We start from the raw sequence: 20,294 nt of genomic DNA on the forward strand, positions 1-20,294 counted from the left end.
CTTACTGATTGATGAGGGAGAACCCAGTTCATTGTGTCACTTGTCCTGGCTAGTGGTGCTACGTTCTATAACAAAAAAGACTGAGCAAATCACGGGGAGAAAGCTAATAAGCAGCACTCCTCCATGGCCTCTGAATAACCTCCTACCTTCAGGTTCCTGCCCTGTTTCAGTTCCTGTCCTGGTTTCCCTCTTTTGGTCGTGGTGTTTTATCATAGCAATAAAAACCTTTAGACAGCTTCTAGAAAACTTTTGCTTTTCCAAAGGTAGAGCCACTGCTAACACAACACTTTCTACCACTGCCTGCAACAAACACAGATGTGCTGCTTAGTGCTATGTTAGCCATCTTTTAAGTGGAGAAAAGAGAAAATAGGACTCCAGCACACTACTGATGGCAAAGCAGAAGATAAAAAAGAACTTGGCTCTTGCTGGAGATGTGGCTCTGTGGCAGGATCTTTCCCAGCATGCCTGAGGTCCTAGGTTCAAGATTCAGTGTTAAGGGAAAAAAAGAAAGTAGGTGTTTATGATACAATTGAACTGCTAAGATAATAGTTCCGCTCTAGATATACATGGATTTTTTACAAGATAAACCAAAAATATTCTTATGACTTAAACTTGGTCTTCTGTTTCTTGAGGTCAATTTTTTTCTAAACATTTCAACTGCTGATCTGAAAACAACAGGACATTCCATTCACCTTCATTATCAGCATTTTTCTAAATATAAAACATTTCTAGCAATATTGTGTGTATATTAAATCACAGCCAGGAGCCCTTCAATGAAAGCATATAGTCCCCCATTTGCCACAGTCCAGGCCCCACTTAGTCAGCTTCACTAATTTAGGTCATCTACCTAAGCTCACAATCCTATTTAAATGCATGACCTTCTGTGTTATACTGAAATCTCAGCCTGGTTTAGAATTTAAGTGGTCATTTGAATGCCTAACAAATGTCCAATCAATTACTACCAAAGATATGGTACAGTTTTTACTATAATACCAAGTCTCCTGAGGCTACCCAAGAGATAGGCTATTCTGACCTTCATCCTTGGAATCAGAATCTGGAAACCACTTAACACTAAAATGAAGAGTTAGGCAATTTTCCACTGCTAAAATTCTATGAACCCCCATGAAGCAATAATTATAAAAATAACTCCAATATTCCAATAGTAATAAAAGTCCAATAAATTTTTAGATTTATTACATAGAAGTGACAAGGGAAGTGCTGGGACATAGCTTGGTGATAGAGCACTTGCCTCACATGCACAGGGTTTGACCCCAGGCTCCATTAAAAAATAATAAAGAAGATGAAAATATGCAGACAAAACTACAGCAACAGTCAGGCTTGGTGGCACAGGCCTATAATCTTGGCTACTCAGGATATTGGGGCAGGAAGTTCACAAATTCAAGGTCTACCTGGACTATGAACAAGTTCAAGGCCTACCCGGGCAACTTAGAGAAAAATACTGTCTGAAAATAAAGAGGTTAGAGAGACAGCACAGCAGGCAGGTGCTTTCTGTGCAAGCTTGAGGATCTGAATTTGGATCCCTGATTGCAAAATAAAACACTGCTTGGCTGCACAGTCCTGTGATCTTAGCACTGGAGACAGAGTCAGGAAGACCTAAGGGACTTGCTGGCCAGACAGTAGAGCCAACTGGTGAGCTCCAGGTTCAGTAAGAGACATTGTCTCAAAATATAAGGTAGAAAATGATAAAGGAATAGTACTCAGCATTGGCCTCGAGGCCACATGTGTGGTTTCATCCCCAGCAGCCCACCAAAAATTTTCAAAAGGGAAATGTCAGGATATTGACAAAATGAATGAATCCTACCAATCAAATATTATAAATTACATATTTAAAATAAGATAACGACTTTAAAGAGTAGACTATACTAGCAGTTTAAATGATCTAAAGATTAAATATACTTAATAGAAACATAGTATCAACATTCACAAATGAATATAACTCAGTTGCAGAGACAGGGGAATGAGAGTAAGAGTATAAATCAGAATGAAAAAAAGAATACATAAACAAGTATAAGCCCTGTGCTTGCTAAAGCAGTCTTCCTTTAAGTACTTCAAATCAACTGGAACAAACCCAAAGACTAATTTGGTAGCCAAATTTCTGTTTTCATCAGACATACATTCTGAACAAGCTCATCATCAGAGGTTAAAATCATCCTTGTGTCCTAAAAGTTTTTCCAAAAGACTTTGAATGCTTACTAAAATTACCTTCATTTTTAAATCCTACAGATTAAAACACCACAAATGGTGTTTAAACAGGAATATCCTAAGGATGCTTTCTTTCTCCATAAAGCTCTTAATTTAATTTTCAAGATTATATATCATTCAAGAATTTAGTAAGAAAATGTTGGGAGTTCTTAGACATTTTCAGTTAAACTATATCTAATTAGACTTTCTTTATGGTCAATGGCATTCTAAGTTTAGTTTAAAACCCACAGAATCACCGGGTGGAAGTGGCGCACACCTTCGATCCCAGGACTGGAGAGGCAGACTTGGGCAGATTTCTGAGTTCAAGGCTAGCCTGGTCTACAGAGCAAGTTCCAGGAAAGACAGAGCTACAGAGAGAAACCCTGCCTCAAAACAAAACAAAACAAAAACAAAAACACAAGCAAACAAAAACTCCCCAAAGAATCGGTGTAAAATGCTTATAGAAAAATTGAGAACATTCCAGATTATATACACAGGTCAATACAACTGAAGTGGGAGACAGTGGCTGCTCCTAGAATCCCAGCATAGTGAACTGGGCAGTCACAGGGATTCAAGAGCAGCTTGGGATACAGTGTAATTTCTAGGACAATATGGACTTCAGAGTAAGACCCTGTCTTTAAATACCCCAGAAAAAGTAGAACAAAAAAAAGAAAACTTTCTTGTAATTTTTCCAGTGTTCTTTTATGTGAAAAAAAATGTTTTTTTTTCTTACAAGGATCCATGTGTAAAATGAGTCACTCAACCAAAGCCTAAACCAAAAAGATCTCTTGTTATATTACATATGACTTCATTCAGCAGCTTTGGAAATGCATCTTCTAAGAAGAGTTGCTTGTCATGGCTGAATTTAGACAGTTCACCCTTCTCAACCTATTGTTTCCTTGTACAAAGATATATATTTAGACCCATGAAATCATCAAGTGTCTTTTGATTCTCTAGATTAGAGAGTATCTGACTATTTCTGTTCTATTTTACCACATGATTTGTTGTCTCCATCTCCAGCCCCAGAAAATACCTTAATTGAAGAAAAAGCACTCCAAAATTCTTGATTTTTTTGTTTTTAATCAGAGGTGTGTGGAGTGCGGTATAAGAAGGATCGTCTGGTATTGAAGTTACAGGTGATTATAAGCAGCCCAAATGACTGCTGCGAACCCAACTCAGATCCTCTGGAATAGCTGCTAGGCCATCGCTCCAGACACTTTGGTGTTACTTCAAGTGTCTAAAGCACCAATAGAATAATTGTTTCAACAAGTTGTATGGAGATACCTTCTTTTAACATCAATAAATGTAACATCATATATTCTCCTATATATCTGCAGCATTAAAAAATATACCTCTGACAGGCTCCAAAGCTACAGAGAAACCCTGTCTCGAAAAACTAAAATATATATATATATATATATATATATATATACTTCTGAGTTTTATATATATATATATATATATATATATATATATATATATACTTCTGAGTTTTCTCATTTTCTCTAAGTGGGAGAAAGAACAGAAACAAGAAGAAGTAGTGAGGGGAAGGATAATAAATACGTTTTCCAAAGATAGAAGCTTTAATATCCATGGCAACTGAGTCTTAGATTTTAATATCTTTTGATGATCACCTGGTAGAAAAAAAACTGACATCTAATTGTGAAAGCAGCTGGAAGACAGTAAACCCTAAAAGTATACACACATTTGTGTACACACATGTACATAGACATGTACATAATCTTTCAATTTGCTAACTGCAAGCATTTTGTTCCTGTATCTTTGTTCCGCATTCCCCGAAGTCTTCTTCCACTACACACACCTAGTTTGTGCCTCTCCTCCTCAGTCTATACTCAGCAATACTTGGTTCTGATCACACATGTCTCTACTGGACTCGTAAATTCCAGTGATCTCTTATATCATCCCACAATCTATGAGACGTCTCTAAGAAACCTCTGCTAGGCTGGGTGTGGTAGCACATGCCTTTAATCCCAGTGCTGGAGGGGTAAAAGCAGGTGGCTCTCTATGGATTACAGGACAGCCTGGTCTACATAGTGAGTTTTGGGACAGTCAGGGCTACATAGTGAGACCCTATCTCAAAAACAAAGGAGGGAGGGAGGGGAGGAGAGAAGAAGGGAGGGAGGTGAGGAGAAGAGATAGAAGGAGAAAGGGAGGAAAGGAAGGAGGAAAGGAAAAGATTCTTAAGTGCCAAGGCATCAGCAGGAAAATAACATAAACTGTAGCAACTCAAACCATGGCAGGACAAATGATTAAAACTGTTAGAAATGGGGCTAGAGAGATGGTTCAGTGATTGTGCACTTACTGTTCTTCCAGAGGACCTAGGTATAATTTCTAGCAGCCACATAGCAGCTCACAACTAATGTGGGATTCCCCTCTGTATGTTGTGAATACCACTGGTTAATAAAGAAGCTTATTTGGACCTACTGTAGCTCAGAGTATGGCAAGATGAGAATTCCAAGCAGATAGAGGGGGAGAGAGTAGGCCAAATAAAAGAGACGCCATGTAACCTGCCACAGGAGACAGATGCCGGACAGAACCTTACCAGTAGACTACAGCCACATGGCAATACACAGATTAATAGAAATGGGTTAATTTATGACATAAGAGTTAGCCAGGAATATGCTTAAGTTATTGGCCAAGAAGTGTTGTAATTAATACAATTTCTGTGTGATTATTTGGGTCTGAGCGGCCAGGAACAAATGAGCAGTCTCCACCAACACACAATCATCTGTAAAACTCCAGGCCCAGGGAATTACCCTCTTCTGGCCTCCACAGACACCAGGCACTCACATGATACACAAACAAACAGGCAAAACACTCATACAGATCAAATAAAAATTTTAAAGGTAAAAAAGAAAATAAAAGCGGAAGAAATCAAACATCACCTAAACTCAAACTAATTCTGACAACAAGAAGGTAACCTGGTCTAGTAGTTGCTCTCTGTGGCAACCAAAGTCGAACTCCCACTCTGTCACTTTAGCTGGACATGATATCTGCCTAAGAATCAATTTTATCTGTAAAATGGGAACAATAGTAACGTAATGCTGCATGAAATAGTGTTGTAATGCCCGTTTAAACCCAGTGTGTACTACAAAGTAAACACCTAGAATGTGGCCGCTACTACTAAGATGTTTCACTTCTCTTTCAATTCTAATGCTGGAGATTGAACTTTGTGTATTCTGGTCAAGTCCCAACCACTGAGCTACATTCTTAGATCAATAGCTATATTTCAATATTTTTTGTTAATAACCATAAAATTTCTAACAATCACTTTAAGCAGGGCATAGTGGCATGTACTAGTAATCCCAGCACTCAGGAGGTTAGAGAAGGAGAATCAAAAAATCAAGGCCAGTCTCAGCTATAAAGCAAGTTCAAGGCTACAGTTAGTGAAACAAATTTAAAAAAAGGCACTTTAAGGGGATGCCAGGAACACACATATACACTGTAGTCAAGATAAAAGCAAGGTTACAGATGTTACAATGAATAAGAAATTCTCTTTACTTCTCTACCCCCATTTGCTGCAGATTACATGGCACTAGGTACTCTCCTGCTTACAAGTTCTCAGCACATATCATTTCTAGCCCACTGGCTCAAGTCCATGCTCCCCTCCCTTCTGCTACTCATTCCTAACCCTTTGTTTGCTGATTAGTTCCCACTGTTTTATAAATGTCATTTTTCTCATTTAAGGCTCAACTGAAAAGTACTTGCTACTGATTTCTTTCCATCTTCCAGGGTTACATATTTAATATTACAACATTTTACTTTATTTATTTAACATGAGTCTCTTTACTCAGTTCAGGAACTAGTTAACTGCTAGACCACCAGTAGCATAAATAGACGCCCTCTGACTCAAGTAAATACAGGTGTCCTGTAACTTCCACTCTCAAGGCAATGTCCCCTCTCTCCATAAATGAATAATAAATGCAAAAAGGATACAAACACTGAAAAATCTACAATACAGACACTGTTATAGTCAGTAGTCAGCAGGCTTTAGTAAAACTACAGTGAAGTCCTAAGTCTCTGGAACAAGGAATGATATCCACTCATGCTACCTAAGCAGCAATGGTGCACAGTGTAATGTTCAGACTGCACATAATCTAGAAGCTGAATCTTCTCACTTAAAACAGAGGAAAAGGATGAGGAACCTGAGAGCACTTTTGAGTATCTCAGGCAGATTTTCTCTTCCTCCGGGTTTCTTAGGCACTTGAGTCAATCTGGAATGTGTTCACACGTGTGCACATGTGTGGGAGTGCATACGAAGGCCAAAAGTCATGGTCCAGTGTCTTTCTCAATCACTCTCAACGTTATTTTTTTGGACAAGGTTTCACTGAGCCATTAAATCTAGAGCTCAAGGATGCAGCTAGAATGGTTGGCCAGCAAGCTCCTGGGACCAGCCTATTGGTCTCAGCCTTCTCAGCACTGGGACTGGAGGAACACACCACTGCACCAAATCTCTAGGTCCCTAACACGATCCTTTCCTCCTCTCTGCTCCCTACAGGAGTGGTGTGAAATTAATAGCAATGCAGGTAAGATACTCACCACAGAAGGTTAGATGGTAGTTCAATGGTAAAGTGCTTGCCTAGTAGGTGTAAAGATACTGGGTATAATAAGTGTTCAATAAGCAATAGTTATTTTATAATAAACAAAATGGACCTTAAGGAGGTTACTTAGGGCTGATGAAGGTAGTGAAATATTTTTATATAGTGATTGTAAACAAGGAGTCAACCTTTCTGGGAGACAATTTGGCAGCAAGTATCTAAATTGAAAGTAGTCATGGGCTTCTGGGACATCTTTCTACTCTTAAAATGGAAAACATGCTAAGTGTAACTATGTCATGGATCCACTCACTGATCTCTGTGTCAAATGTGTTGAGCCCTGATGATATAAAAATAAGCCAATGGACCCAGGTCCAGGCTTAAAAGTTAGGTAGATAAACAACCAGATAATAAAGTACAGGAGACTGATAAGAGCCACCATGATTAAGTACAGGGTGTGCATAGAAGGAACACCTACCATTGTCTGGGGGTGGAGTCAGGGAAGCTTCCCAGAAGTGACATTTAAGCTGAGACCTGAAGGATGAGTAGGAATTAGTTCAGTGAAGAGTGAAGGAAAGGTGTTCCAGGTAAAGCGTGCGCCAAAGCCTAAAGACCAAAAGGAGCGCAGCCTGTGAGCTTAACTGTGAGCAATGTGCAATGCAGCGAGTGGGGAGATGAGGCTTGAGAGGCTAGCAGGACTGACTCACTCAGGATCTTATTGCCAAACTTTCAATTATAGACTTTATTCTAAGAGTAAAAAAAAATGGGTTAAAAAACAAATACTTCATAATAAATAGAACTAATCATTAACAGTCCTAACACAGCAAGAGTGTACGCAAATCTAAAAGAACAAAAAACTTGTTCAAAAAACAGGAAATACAGGACTGAAGTGAGGGTTGTACAATTCTGTAAATTTATTAATAATCACTGAATTGTAAAGTTATTTAAGCAGACATATTTCTGAATTTGTAAATTATACTTCATATTTCATTTATTTATCTGTTTTTTGGGGGGAAGTGCGAGACAGACAGGGTCTCATGTAAAACTGGGATTTCAGGCTTAAGCTACCATAGCTGATATTATGTGGAGTTGCAAACAGAAACCACGGCTCTGCAAACTAGGTAAGCCCTCTACCAACTGAGCTATGAGTACCTGAAGACGCTTAGCTTACCTGATATAAAACACACAATCAACCAACTACTACAGTAATACTACTACGTCCCTCTAACCAGTAATTATTAAAATTGAAATGAGATTGTTCCGTATTAATACAATTAGGAGAAATGAGCATTTTTCAATGATGCTGGTTGGAATAAATGTTAATTTGATTAACCTTTTCACAAAGCATAAATAAATATGTAATAGTGGTCTGAAGAGTATTTATACCCTGTGTTCCAATAATTGCATGTCTTGAAATCTTAATAAATGTTCCAGATGCATTCAAATATCTATGCACAATAATGTTCACTATAAAGTAATTCCTTGTAGATAAAAAGGATGTGGAAAGCAAGAATCCCACCAATGTAGGATTAAGACAGCCCCTTTAGGGGGCGGGGTTTGCCTCGGGGAATGCCTACAGATAAATGGGCGCGCGGGAGGTGGCTCCAGCCCTTTTTCCTTCCTACCTCCTGTGCCAAGCGGGAACTTCGGTTCTGTAAGTTTATCATTAAAATGTAAATATTCTTTAATATCTGCATTGCATTTATTTACGCCGATACATTTGGCGCCCAACGTGGGGCCCGAACCCACGACCCTGGGATTAAGAGTCCCATGCTCTACCGACTGAGCTAGCCGGGCGGCTGGGGTGCCAGGGACGCAGCCCCGCCGTCCCTTATTACTACACACCAACAATAATCAGAATGAGTCACAATATAGCTTCACAATATAGCCATTCTTGACAGGACAATAATCTGTGATATAAACCAAATTTTAAAAATATTTAAGACAAGATTATATATACAGTAGCCTTTCTGCTTACAAAATATAATGATGGAAATGCCAGCACTGGGGACACTAAATCAAAAAGGTCACAAATTTGAGGCCAGCTGAGGTAACACAGTACTCACTCAGAGAGAGAGCTCATACAATGATGACACATGCTTTTTGTTTTCTTGTCTATACTTTTTTTGCATTTCTACATTTTATATAATGTCATGTGCTATTTCTTAAGTGTGTGCAAGTTTGTAAGGCTGTCTTCAAAACCTTCAACAGTGTCACTTTAAATAGTTATACTTCACAGAAACCAATTTATATGTCTCAGTTTTGTTTCCTCTATTGAGGAAGGAAAGTGTGGCCATATCTGAATGTGTATAAGTAATTCAATAACATCTCTTTTATCTGACATTATTAAGATATAAGATATGGGGGCCAACAAGATAGTTCAGTCAGTAAAGACACTTGCTGCCAAGTGTGGTGACTTGAGTTCAATTCTTATAATCCACATGCTAAAAGGAGAGAACTGACTCTGACTTCACATGTAAGCTGTGTCACATGAGTGTACAGATGCATACCTACGCACAACAAATAAATGTTTAAATATTTTCAAAGAAATAAAATTGGAGTCCCCATTGGGCCAAAGGTGAAAGGTAAGGGGAGGTCATGAGCACAGGTGACAGAAGACGAGGTGCTGAAATCCATCTTCATCCTACCAACCACTCCACCCATGTTGGTAGAATGAGCATTGTATGTGTCTTGAAGGAAAAAGTGGTATTTTAACAGGACTCTGTCAGCCCCCACCTGAAAAATTGCCTGTAAGAATCAACTAATCCCAACAAGTCTCTTGTTTTGACATCTGGAACAGGCTCACAAGCGCAGCTACAGTCAACTGCCACAGGCTTTTGCAGCTGGGACACTCCAGCCCTGTCCCAGGATCCACAGGCCATTCCCAGGATACAAGGGCTCACTGCTTCTTTCAGAGGCAGCACGGTAAGCAGCTTCAGGAAGAAGCGATGAGGGCAACTATTGCACTGACAAACACCGGTTACCTACAGGGGATAATATTCATGAAGAACATCAGGTTTAAAGAATCCCTACTTCAGTTCTGAAGCTTTTCTAGTCACTCACTGCTTTCAGTGACTGTCTCAAAATCCTTCAATTGCTTACTTAGTCTGAGGTAAAAAGGGTCACTTATTTTAAAGAATAATCATTGTAAGGTTGTAACTGAGTCATTTACCATCCTGGTGTTAAATAGCACATTCATTTAAAAAACTTTAAAAAAGAACTATGTTTGTGAATGAATTATGAATTTCCCAATCATACATTTTCTTTGCCCTTGATGATAGTCTTACAATATCTGCCACGCTGTCTTTAAACTCACACACTTATCCCTTGGCACACATCACACTGCAATGCTAAAGTATGTGCATTAAAACTTTGGTGAAGAGGCTGGAGAGATGGCTCAGAGGTTAAGAGCATTGCCTGCTCTTCCAAAGGTCCTGAGTTCAATTCCCAGCAACCACATGGTGGCTCACAACCATCTGGAATGAGGTCTGGTGCCCTCTTCTGGCCTGCAGGCATAGACACAGACAGAATATTGTATACATAATAAATAAATAAATATTTAAAAAAAAACTTTGGTGAAACTTGGATGAACAACTATCAAATATACCATGCTCAATCTTTATTGTTCAAATCAAGACCAAATAAGATTATGCCTTCTTATGATGATTCATGGTCATAATTATGAACTATAAATTATAAGAGAGTAGTAGGTCTGAGAAGGATACATTAAACACAAAGAAATGCTAAATTCTTCCCTCTATTGCCTACCTCTTTCCAAAATGTCTCCCTATGTAGCCCAGACTAGTCAGGCACTCACTATTAATTCAAACTGGTCCCAAACTCACAGTCTTCCTGCCACTGCCCCCTAAGTGCCAGAAATACAGAAATACAACACCCAACTTGCCTTACCCCAAGCCTCCACTGCCTTTTGCCAGTCACTTGTTTCAGCTTCTCCTGCCATGAAATCACCAGTTTTCATTTTCCAGCCTATGGGAAGTATCTCTCGTCTCTCCTTCTCCCACCCCCTGTGTTTTCCAGAACCTGCTAACTTCCATTTCTACTTTGCTGTTGGTGATCCTCTAAAAGAAAGGAAGCTAAATATCTAACTTATAAGAATTCTGTGTAAAGAGCTAATAAGCTCCAAATAAGAGCATCATTTCAAACTGATTTGTACAGAATTAGATGATGTTGCAGCATAAATGAATCCCCAAAGAGTGTGTACTCTTGATTATATCTCAAGTCTTGATCCTTTACTCAATTAGCAACTGTTATCCCAGACAAGCTACAAGTCCTGTTTCTCTTAACACAACATGAATAGAGATGAGGGCCAGGAATAATTTTTTGCATGTGAGCATCATCATGTATGCCTGCAGGCCAGAAGAGGGCATCAGATCCCATTACAGATGGTTGTGAGCCACCATGTGGTTGCTGGGAATTGAACTCAGGACCTCTGGGAAAGCAGACAGTGCTCTTACCTGCTGAACCATCTCTCCAGCCTGGCTCAAGAATTCTTAAATTGCCCCTATTAATTAAGAGACATTTGGCTGGGTGATGATAGTGCACACCTTTAATCCCAGAATTTGGGAGGCAAAGTCAGGCAAATCTCTTTGAGTTCGAGGCCAGCCTGATCTACAGAGCTAGTTCCAGGACAGTTAGGGCTATACAGAGAAACCTTGTTTCAATGGCCCCCAAAAGAACTATTTATTTTCTAGGAAAAACAATATATTCCAAAAGTTGATATCTCTGATTTCTCTATCTCTATATAGAGTTAGTCTTTCTCATAATCTTTGACATCTGTCTCTTCCATAAACATTTCAAAATCCCAGATCAGACCTCAACAATAGCCTTAACTCATGGCCTCTCTTGTCTTTCCTAAAATCCCTCTGGCCCAAAGCCTCTAGATCAGTTTTCTTTTCTTTTTTAATATTTATTTATTTATTTATTTATTTATTTATTTATTATGTATACAATATTCTGTCTGTATGTATGTCTGCAGGCCAGAAGAGGGCACCAGACCTCATTCCAGATGGTTGTGAGCCACCATGTGGTTGCTGGGAATTGAACTCAGGACCTTTGGAAGAGCAGGCAATGGACTTAACCACTGAGCCATCTCTCCAGCCCCCTAGATCAGTTTTCTTAAAACACTACTGTAGGGCCGGGCGGTGGTGGTGCTCGCCTTTAATCCCAGCACTCGGGAGGCAGAGGCAGGCAGATCTCTGTGAGTTCGAGGCCAGCCTGGTCTACAAGAGCTAGTTCCAGGACAGGAACGAAAAGCTACAGAGAAACCCTGTCTCGAAAAATCAAAAAACAAACAAACAAAAAAAAAAACACTACTGTGATCACATTTGCTCAGAATTTGGAGAACTTTCTATTCCCTTTTTTTATTAGCCCCAAATACCTGGCTCAGCAGTCCCTCTACAGCCTTGGCTACCTCTCATTTTTATCTCTTGTTGTCCAAACAAATCCTCACACTGACTTATTTAATCCATGTGCTTTTCTGACTTTAAATGTAGAAAATATAGCTTTTCTCCACCTAGGACACCTTACTCTTATCTTCAATCCTGGCTTATAGAAATTCAAATTATGTTTCAATAACTAGTTTCAGAGACACCTACTGTGATGTGCTCATCATCATCACTTCAATATTCCCTTCAACGGCTAGGCATATCTGGATTAGAATTACGATCCCAGTCACTGGCTAAGTGGCACAGGACACATCCCTTAAACACCCCTTGCCTTAAATGAATTAAGTCATGTATGTAAAGTATTTAGCATGATGCCTGGTACAGATGAAAACCCAAGAGAAATAAGAAGTTGTTGGTTTTCTAATTAATACTTGCTATTAGTGAACTTATATCAATCTGAACTCAGATAATTGCAAAATGGTCCATCTATATACAGTACTATTGCCCTCACCATCTCTATTCTCCCACCCCATTATTTGTCTTCTACTAGCCCTGTTATCCAGATTACATCATCTGACAGACAGGTGAATGTCTTTTATGACTTAGTATCTATAATGGTCACTCATACATAATAGGTGATTGTATTAGGTTGCTTCTCTTGATTCTGTGACCAAACACCTAAAAAGAAGAAATTTAAGGAGGAAGTGTTTGTTTTGGGTCATGGTTTACAAGTACAGTTTGTGGCAGGGAAGGGAAGGCATGGTAGCAGGAAACAGAGAAAGGGGAGTGCTAGGGCTTTCCTTCTTTACAGACCAGTACCCACCCCATGGGATGGTGCCGCTCACATTTAGGGTGGATCTTCCCTCCTCTGTAAACCTCTCTGGACACATTTTCACAGTCAAGTTGAAGACTAATCACTACAGTAACCAAATTTGTTTTATGCTTAATAAAAAAGAAAATACTGAAGATCTGACAGTATTAAAATGTCCATCATACTCAGTGAAAAAGTATTAAGAATGCTTCAAAGTAATCAAAAGATTAAATTGTTCTAACTTCCTTTTGCACTCCTCACTTTTAAAACTAGCCAACTAACCTATTCATTCAGCAAGAGATAAAACAGCAAATTATATGCAGGTCAGACATCAGCCAAATACTGGAATACAAGGACCACAAGACAACTGAGCTGAGCACAGCTTTGGATGAAGTCAAATAGGAAGACAATTTAAAGGGAAAGATAACTGGCTTGTCCGTCGTGCTAACAATGCCGATTGTTACTCACACACACCAGTGCCAGGAGTTCTTTACACACAGGGCCAAATATAAACAACTGAAATCATCAGACCAGGGGATACAGAATACCCGTCATTGAGCTTAACAACTGAGTTTACCACTCAATATTTATTACAATAAATACCATAGTATTTATATGACCAATTTTAATTGCCTATGCCAAAAAGGACTATTAACATTCTTCAAGATTCTAAAGTATCCCAAGCTTTGATCAATGAAGCATGTCAAAGAGATGTGGTTATACTGTATATTACTCACTTACTTCATGCCAATTAGTATGACAATGGTTTAATAAATGTTATTATAACATAAAATGTTTTCAACAATGCCCAGAGAAAATAATATTACAATACTGGGTTCTTCTTCATATGTATGTATCTACTGATATGACTTAGTATCTATAATGGTCACTCTTGATTGCTTCCATAGTCCAAATTAGGTAGCCTGACAACCACAAAAACCAGAGGAGTTACCAGTGGAGTGAATTAAGGTGGCCTAAAGATACGTTATAAATTTTGAAATATCTACCATAAAGTGAAAAATCTACTCATGAAAATACTACATTCCTACCCCTCTGGTATTTGTTTCTAGCAGACCCTAAAACATCTTATCAGCTCTGAAGTGCAATCACAGAATCGTAAAGCTTTGGAACCTCTTTCTCACCCTCACTGCAGGAATTCCTTATATCAGCTGTCTGGCAAAAGGCCCCCTGCCTCTGCTTGATACTTCTAGCAATGTGTGCTTAACTATTTTGCAAAACAGTGTACTTTATTGCTACAAACTTCTCCCCTAAAACAATGAAAATTTGCCTCTCTAATGTTCTATCTAAAGAGCTCAGTTTTGTATCCTGGAACAACGCAAGGTAAATTAACATCTAAAATAGAGTAATTTCGTGAATAGGGTAGAGTTGTTGACTTAGTCACTTAAAAATGCAAAGGAAGGAACCACCACTACATGCAAGAAAATTTTGAAATTCAGGAAACCATACTGAAATCACAAGGCAACATGCTTTCAAGATACCAAACCTCACATCTCAGTTAACAAATATTAACGACACAACTTTCTTTTACACAGTGGAAGGTCATAGTGCTCACTGAATGCCTCTTTGCACCTTGACACTACTAAATCCAACGTCAAGACATACAATTCTATAGGAAAGAGCTTCTCCAATTGTTCATATTTTCATCTAGGAGCCTTTTTTTTTTTTTTTTTACCACACGGGTGCAATAGGCAGGTTAGCAGGTATTCTCAAAAATGAATTCTAAGAATATAGCTGTAAAGGTGTTGGGGGTGGGGATGGAGGCAAAGAGAAGCCCAGTGGGAAAAAAGCTGGTTACTGGGTATTTTCCTTCTGGAAAGAACCTTCCTTTAGCGACACAAGCATCTGAAGTCATGAACCATCCAAGCACAACCATCACGAGCGATGAGCATAAGGCATAAGTGTCTGTGAGGTGGAAAGGAATTGGCCCTGGTCATCGAGCAGTACCGGATGCTTTGGGACCTGACTGAGAAAGGTAAAAGTCCAAGAGGCAGAGGAGACCACTGCCATCTTTGAAGGGAGGGAAGAAACCAGGGAGTAACTACCATTGAGCAGCCCAATGAAGCCAGAACTGCACGGAGCACAAGAGAGACGCCAGCGACTGGTGAAAAAGGACACACGGTGAGACGGAAGAAGGATGCGCAGTGAATGGTCTGGTCCCTAAAATGGTGTAAGTAAGGGATATGGGTGTGGGTCTGGGGTAATATCGGAGCCCACCATTCCCCTCCCTGCAACAGAGCAACAGAGGGTGAGAGCAGGGGGAGGGTGAAAAGCAAGAATGACTCATAGCCGAAAGGAAGTGCTCAAGCCATGGGAAGCATGCTACGGGAGATTTCCGAGCCAGCGCCGTGAGGGGCTGGGTGCTCCGGATGATGCGGGCCAGAAACCCAACATCTGGCCGTCGCCGCTGCTCGCCCGTAGGATGAGGGTGTGGGGGGTTCGCGGCAGCCCCGGTGCCAAGGCCTGGGAAGCAGCGCGGCGCGTGCGCAGTGGCGTTCGGCGGGACCCGCTGAGGCAAAGCGGAGCCGCAGTGACAGAAGCGAGGAGCTGCCGCCTGGAGGGACTCACCGAGGCGCAGGGGCTGGAGGTGGTGCTGGGGGTGGGCGACCGCTGGACCGTGACCAAAGCCATCTAGGCGCTGCTAGGTTGTCCCGGGCAGGGCATTCTCGTCCCGAGTGTAGGGGGGCGGGAGGGTGACGGAGCCGGGATGGGGGGCAGAGGCGGAGGGTGCGGGGTAGGAACGAGGGGGACGAGGAGGCAGAGGAGGCCGCGGGAACGGCCCCGGGCTCCGCACCCACCACCGGACTCTCGCCGACTGACGCGCCGAACGGGCGGCGGGCGGGCAGGCGGGCGGTTCGGCAGCTGCGGGGCACAATGAGCGCTCCCAGTGCGCAGGCGCCACCTGTCAGCAACCGCCTCTCCCCTCGGCGCGCGCCGCCGCCGCGGCGTAACCCTTGAGTTGCCGGAAGCGAGCCGACTGCGCGCGCCGCGCCTCGGGCCGCTGCCCCCTCCTCCCCGGTCGGCTCTCGAGGCCTGTCGCCTCCCCGTTCCTTCCCGTTGTGCCGCTGCTGAGGGGTGTGAGGCGAGAATGGGAAAGGGTTCGGGGAAGCCAGACGGCTAAGGGGACCTGAAGCGGGGGAGCCGCTAGTCCTTACTCCTGGAAGACAACCATTTTCTGAGGTTCTGAGGTGGGGCGCGCAGGCTAAGCCACCGTAGAGGAAATCCGAGGTGAAAATCCTGAGGCCAGCACGTTGTCTGGTGGGAAGGAGCTCCGCGGTGCCCTACGCTTTCTCTGGCTAGACCTGGGAGACCAGCCCACCCGCTTTGACCTGGTTCTCAGGAGGGCTCTTAATGAGCTTTCCCATCCTCCTCGTCATAAAGGGCCTTTTCGTAAGAAAGATTTCCCCGTGGTAGACACTAGAAACTTCGTGGTACCCTCATGCTTCCTCAACTACCTGCCTGAAGTCAGTCACTGTACCAGAGAAGAGATGCTGAGGGATCCCAGGGGCACTGAGAGCTGGACCCTGAGTTGGAAAGCTCCAACCTGCTCTTTGCCTCCCATTTGCTCCCTACTGTGAAGATCTCCACTAAACAAGGATTTGATCGTTGAGCTATCTTCTTTCCCCCTAAATTTCATTATTTCAGAGATGTGAAAATGTAGGTTTAAAACATTTTAAAGGGATACATTTCTAAATGATAAGTTTTCGATATTAACCAAGAATGTAATGGGAAAATCAAGATTAAAAAGAAAAATATCACTTAGTGCTAACCATTGCTATTTACACAGAGACAGTTGAGTGGATGAGCTGGTACATGCCACCGTCCAGCTCAAAGCTGTCGAAAACACGCACTTAGGACTCCGCAGTTTCTAGAGTCCACCTCTTTCTGGTTGTCACTCAAACACTCTTGGATCTCATTGCTCCTTTTAAACTGACGGGGCTGTCCTGAGCTCTTTCTGGTTCAGCCTTGTGGTTAAGTGACACAAGAGCCCTCTATGCTGAGTCTTTGTTCTCTCCCTGGGGCCCTGTGGTTGAAATAATTAGCAGGGAGGTTCCTTCGAAGATCACTGAGGGTCCCTGTACTGTACAGCCCTCTGTAGGGAGGACTGCCGAGAAACTAGCTGGTAGGCTTTTGCCCCCTGGTGGTGATCAACAGTGCCTAGGAGACAAGAATTAAAGAACTGTGATTCACAAATGAGACAGTGTTTTCCCCAGAGCTCCATCGTAAACAGGAAAAGGAAGGCAAGGTTCAGAAGGAAGAACTTTGAACCAATATTTTAGAAACCAAACAGAAAACCATGTAGAGGACGAAGAACTACATAGCTGAACAATGAATGACCTCAAATAAAGGTGTTCATAAACCAAAGGAGAAGTACTGTCCAAATCAGTAATTCTCAGTAGTTCATTCCCTTACTGACATGTGGTTGAAAATTGACTAACTTCTTGTACTTAGTAATATACTCTAAAGAGAGTCATCTGGAAGAGGAGACGTTAGGTTCTATTTACCTTACAGTGAGAAAGAGCACTACTGTGAGTCAGACCTGGCTTCTAGTTCCCAGTGTGAGAAACCTTATGCAAATGATGTGAACGTTTTGTGCTCTAGTTCCTTATTCTCTATGATGAAACCCAAGCTCACAGGGGCTTTCATAATCAAATGAGATTATGTATGTAAATTAAAAGGCCCTACATGCAATTAAGATAATTTTCTATTCTCTGTAGTGTGTTCTGAGTTCAGAGAGGCCTTGCTGACTGTACCCTTTGTGCAGAAAATACCTTCAAGTCAAAGAGAAATATTAAAAGATATGATTCATGCTTTTTCTAAACTAGGAAAATGGTCGAGGTACATATTAACTGTAGGTAAGTATACAACACTTTTGTTCAGCATATCTAAGGTGATGACATTAGGTTATATAGTACTCAACTTCACACTGTTTATATCAAGTTGATTTACTAACATATAGAGCAAATACACCTTCAATTAGAAACAGATTTGAAATTATTGCTACATGTTATTAACTTTATCAGTTGAGAGAACACTGAACGTATGTTATATACTAGGTATTGTTTTTTATTTCTCTGTCTATGCATGTGTGGTAGAAATGTGTGTGTGATTGTGAAGACTTATATGCCAATTCATACATGTGTAGAGGACAGGGGTCAATGTCAGGTGTCAGAAATTTTTTTTTTCTTGAGACAGGGTCTCTCACTGAACCTGGAACTAGGCAATTAAGCTATACTGGCTGGCAAGTAAAGCTCCTGCGAAGCCTGGCGGTGGTGGCACACGTCTTTAATCCCAAGAGGCAGAGGCAGGTGGATCTCGGTGAGTTTGAGGCCAGTCTGGTCTACAGAGCGAGTTCCAGGACAGCCAGGACTGTTAAACATGAAATGTTAAACAGAGAAACCTTGTCTCAAAAAAAAAAAATCAAAGCCCCTAAGATCTGATTGCCATTACTGCTAATGCACAGGGATTACAGCTGTGTTGTCAACACGGCCTTTTGAAAATAACACTCTTTTTACATTATTTGTGGAATGGAGGGACATGCACATGTCATGGTCATGTGTAGAGGTCAGAGGACAACCCATGGAATATAGTTCTCTCCTACCACAATGAGGATCATGGATATCAAACTCAGATCGTCAGGCTCAATAGCAGGTACCTCTTAAAGGACAAAAGGTGTCACAGGCGCTCGTAGCCTGTGGTCAAGGAGGTGTGTACGTATCAACAAATGATTAAATAATAGTTCAGTGGTACTATGGATTCAGTCACTTTTTCTAGACTCTAAGAAAACTAACTTTCAGGCTTTGACTACAGATTTTAAGATAGTTCCTTTTTTGTTGGTTTTTGTGTTTTTTGAGACAGAATTTCTCTGTGTAGTCTTGGCTGTCCTGGAACTAGCTCTGTAGACCAGGCTGCCTGTGCCTCCTGAGAGCTGGGATTAAAGGTGTATACCACCACTCTCAACAGCTCCATTTTGAATTAGGCTGGATTATAGAGAAGAAATTTATTGTCGTTGTTTGTTTCTACCCGTTTTTCTATGGGATCCAAGTTCCTGCTGGGTCTTCTGGTGATCTCAGAGGTGATATCTACTATGAAAACCCCCAAACCCCTGACTATACCAGCTTAATTTGTTTCATCATGTGTGTGTTGGGGGGTGTTAGCACACATACGTTTACAACATGGTCTCCTGTGCTGGTCTCTAACTTGCTATATAGCAGAGATTAACCTTGAACTCCTGTTCCTCTTGCCTCTACCTCACAAGTGCTAGGATTATAGGTAGGCATCACCAAGTTTGGCAATGGTAGCTTAAATGGGAAAATAAAAAGTCAAGAGTGGGATTTTCAGCAGAGCCAAAAGATGAAAACCCCAGTTTACTTACAGCTCCTTCACTCTTCCCATCTTCTCCATAAACTGGAGGCCTGTTTATGCCAGTGGAGTCCATGACTGAAACTATAGGGGTACTTGAAATTCCTGAAGTCAACTGGCCCTTAAGCTTTGAAAGCTATTGACCTTTGCTACAGAAAGATACTTCTCATATTTCACACAGCCACTTCATTTCATGAAAGACCTAAGGTTAAGAAGCAATAGTTCTCAGTCTTTTTTTTTCTTCACATCCTGACAGCCATGAACTAATATTTACATGTCACACTGGGTAAGTTTAAAAAGATTTAAAGACATGGTATTTGGGGAAAATTAATTTTCTGTATGTCTTATACCTTAAGAAACAACAGCAATAACAAAGGTGCATATTGTGCATATTCCTGCTGTCATGACCCTCAAAACAGCCCAGGTTAGTCTTGAACTCACTTTGTAGCTGAGTCCTGCACACCTGATCCTCCTATCTTAGCCTTCCAAATGTTGCAGTTACAGGCTTATGCAACTGTGATTGGCTTAATGATGTATACTTTCAGTGAAAAATACAATGAATTTATGATATTATGGATGTTAAATATTTCATCTGCACAAGTTTCTAAATAAAATCTTTTTTACAATTTAATGAAGTGTCAGAGATTCCTTCCGTAAACATAACATGTTTAATATGCAATTTTATGACTGAAATGACAATGTTCATGTCCTGTGAAAAACTGTAATGATGATCTCTTCCAATTATTCCTAGTCGCTATTGTTACGTTCATGCATGTAGCTAATAAAAATATAAAATAATTGTCACATTTCAAAATTTTCAAGTAAAAGCTGGATGGTGGTGGTGCATGCCTTTAATCCCGGCACTCAGAGGCAGAGGCAGGCAGATCTCTGTGAATTTGAGGCCAGCCTAGTCTACAAGAACTAGTTCCAGGACAGCTA

General features: G+C 41.0%; 1 protein-coding gene across 1 annotated transcript in view; it reads right to left on the reverse strand.

Annotated features, from left to right (window-relative positions):
* Positions 1–15,853, reverse strand: part of Ssh2 (slingshot protein phosphatase 2) — a 245,552-nt gene extending 229,699 nt beyond the window's left edge. The window contains exon 1 of the mRNA XM_041664198.1: positions 15,561–15,853. Coding sequence (XP_041520132.1) covers positions 15,561–15,623 — 63 coding nt within the window. The 5' untranslated portion in view covers positions 15,624–15,853. The remainder of the gene's footprint in view (positions 1–15,560) is intronic.
* Positions 15,854–20,294: the final 4,441 nt, after the last annotated feature.

This window comes from Microtus oregoni, unplaced genomic scaffold, assembly GCF_018167655.1.
Source record: "Microtus oregoni isolate MIOR12 unplaced genomic scaffold, Mior012 000015F_ref0000493, whole genome shotgun sequence".
In the NCBI taxonomy this organism is placed as follows: domain Eukaryota; kingdom Metazoa; phylum Chordata; class Mammalia; order Rodentia; family Cricetidae; genus Microtus; species Microtus oregoni.